At 40.6% G+C, this 1,811-nt stretch overlaps 1 protein-coding gene across 1 annotated transcript; it reads left to right on the forward strand.

The window, feature by feature from the left end:
• Positions 1–262: 262 nt before the first annotated feature.
• BBBOND_0000920 (hypothetical protein, conserved) lies at positions 263–1,807 on the forward strand (the record flags this gene model as incomplete). The annotated part of the gene is made up of 1 exon (XM_012914937.1): positions 263–1,807. A coding segment is annotated over one exon (1,545 nt), but the record flags the coding sequence as incomplete, so codon positions are not given.
• Between the last annotated feature and the right edge of the window lie 4 nt (positions 1,808–1,811).

Here is a 1,811-nt window from a genome sequence, read left to right on the forward strand (position 1 = left end):
CAATAATAACTTGTGCCTTGTCACCCTTCCCTTCCCCTCTTCCACCTCTTGCCACTGCCCTGACCATGTGCCGCCTAGTGAGCTTGACAAGAAATTTGACAAAATTTAAAACCTTAAAAATACCTCAAATAACAACCCTACTATCATCCTTACTAACCTCTGCACTGGCCTCGAAACCTTCCTCGGCTTCAACAAAGACTCCAAAGGCTACGACGGCACTGGGATTGTGTACTCTGACCTTGACAGGCTGTGTGACGGGGTGATGGGATTTTTGAGTGGTGTGCTTGGTGCGGTGAAAAACGAAAATGAAGTGACAACTTATGATAATTACATTGAAAAGAAGCTTAATGAAGTACTAGATGAGGTAAATAATAATATTGGCTCCGGGCGTGATGGGCTTGTGGAGGCTGTCGGCGCGGTGAAGGGGTGGTTGGAGGGGTATGATAAGAAATTACAAGAAAAAACTAATAATGTTACTAAGCACTTAGATACACTTAGCAAAAACATTGAAACTAATATTAATGATGTTAATAGCTTTATTTCATATAATGTATTCCAGCAACGTGATGCGTGCAGATTGATGGCGACGAAAATGGCCGCCGATGTCAATCAGAGTAAAGAGGCGTTAAAACAGTTAGACAACAACGCACAAAACATGTTAACGCCGCCGTTAAATTCAATTCATCAAGCCGTTGATGCTTTCACTAAATCAGCCGAAAATAATGACTTGCAGGTGTTGAACACGACAGTGAGAGAGCAACTTGCCAATTTGAAAACGCTGCTCGAAGGTGAAGTCGCGGCGCGTGTGAACGAGATGGCGACGAATATAGATAATGCTTTTGAAAAGAAAATCCATGGTCCACTGAAGCAAATTAATAGCGAATTGGGACGAGTGAAAGTTGCGTTGGAGGGATGGATATCCAAGGCCAAGAAGGTTGTTAAAGCCGCTATGAATAAGTGTAATGAAATTATTAAGAAACTGGATGGTACAACTGGAACGGATGATCCAGAGAAAAGAAAAGCGGTAGAAATCGCAGCCGAAGCTTTAAGAGCAAAGGCACAAAAACTTTTCGATGCTGCGGACAGCGTTAAGAACGAAATCGGCTCATGGGTTGGCAACGCGACGGGAAAAGTTGGCGACCTTGATTTGGCATTGCGGAAGGATCTATATGACATTAAAAATTCAATTAAGGAATCAATGTGGGATTATATTACTGTCGACATTCTGCCGCAATTTAATGTAGTTAAGGATAAGGTAGGAGAAAATGAAACGCGTAAAACAAAGGATGCAGGTAATATAAATCATAATTGGGAGGAGTTGAAAAAGAAAATTACGGAGTATAGTAATGATATATATAAACATGAAATGAATGGTGTATCAGGTCATATTGCAAGAATTATTACCAATATGGGTACGTACGCTGGTAAGTTCACTGAAGAGGGATTTAAGGCAACTGTAAAGGAATGGATTATAAATATTGTGAACGACGAAAATGAATACGTGAATGATAAGCTACAAAAATATTTGGAGAACAACTATGGTCAGGTGAGTCATACTTATAAAAATGCCGACGGCACCAATGATATAACTGATACATTCAGAAACCTGATTGCACAGGTGATTGTACAAAAGCTTCAAAACGAAGTAATTAAGGATATAGATCGAATGGTCACACCTTTACTTGAAGCTGCCGATGACAAGATTAATCAGTACCTCCAAGCTGTTCAAATGGGTTGTGATCAATTAGCCGGCGGACTCGAGGGTGTGATTGAAGCTAAAAGAGTTGCTCAGATGAGTTACGATGATGTAG

Source organism: Babesia bigemina, scaffold Bbigscaff_57321 (assembly GCF_000981445.1).
Source record: "Babesia bigemina genome assembly Bbig001, scaffold Bbigscaff_57321".
Taxonomy (NCBI): domain Eukaryota; phylum Apicomplexa; class Aconoidasida; order Piroplasmida; family Babesiidae; genus Babesia; species Babesia bigemina.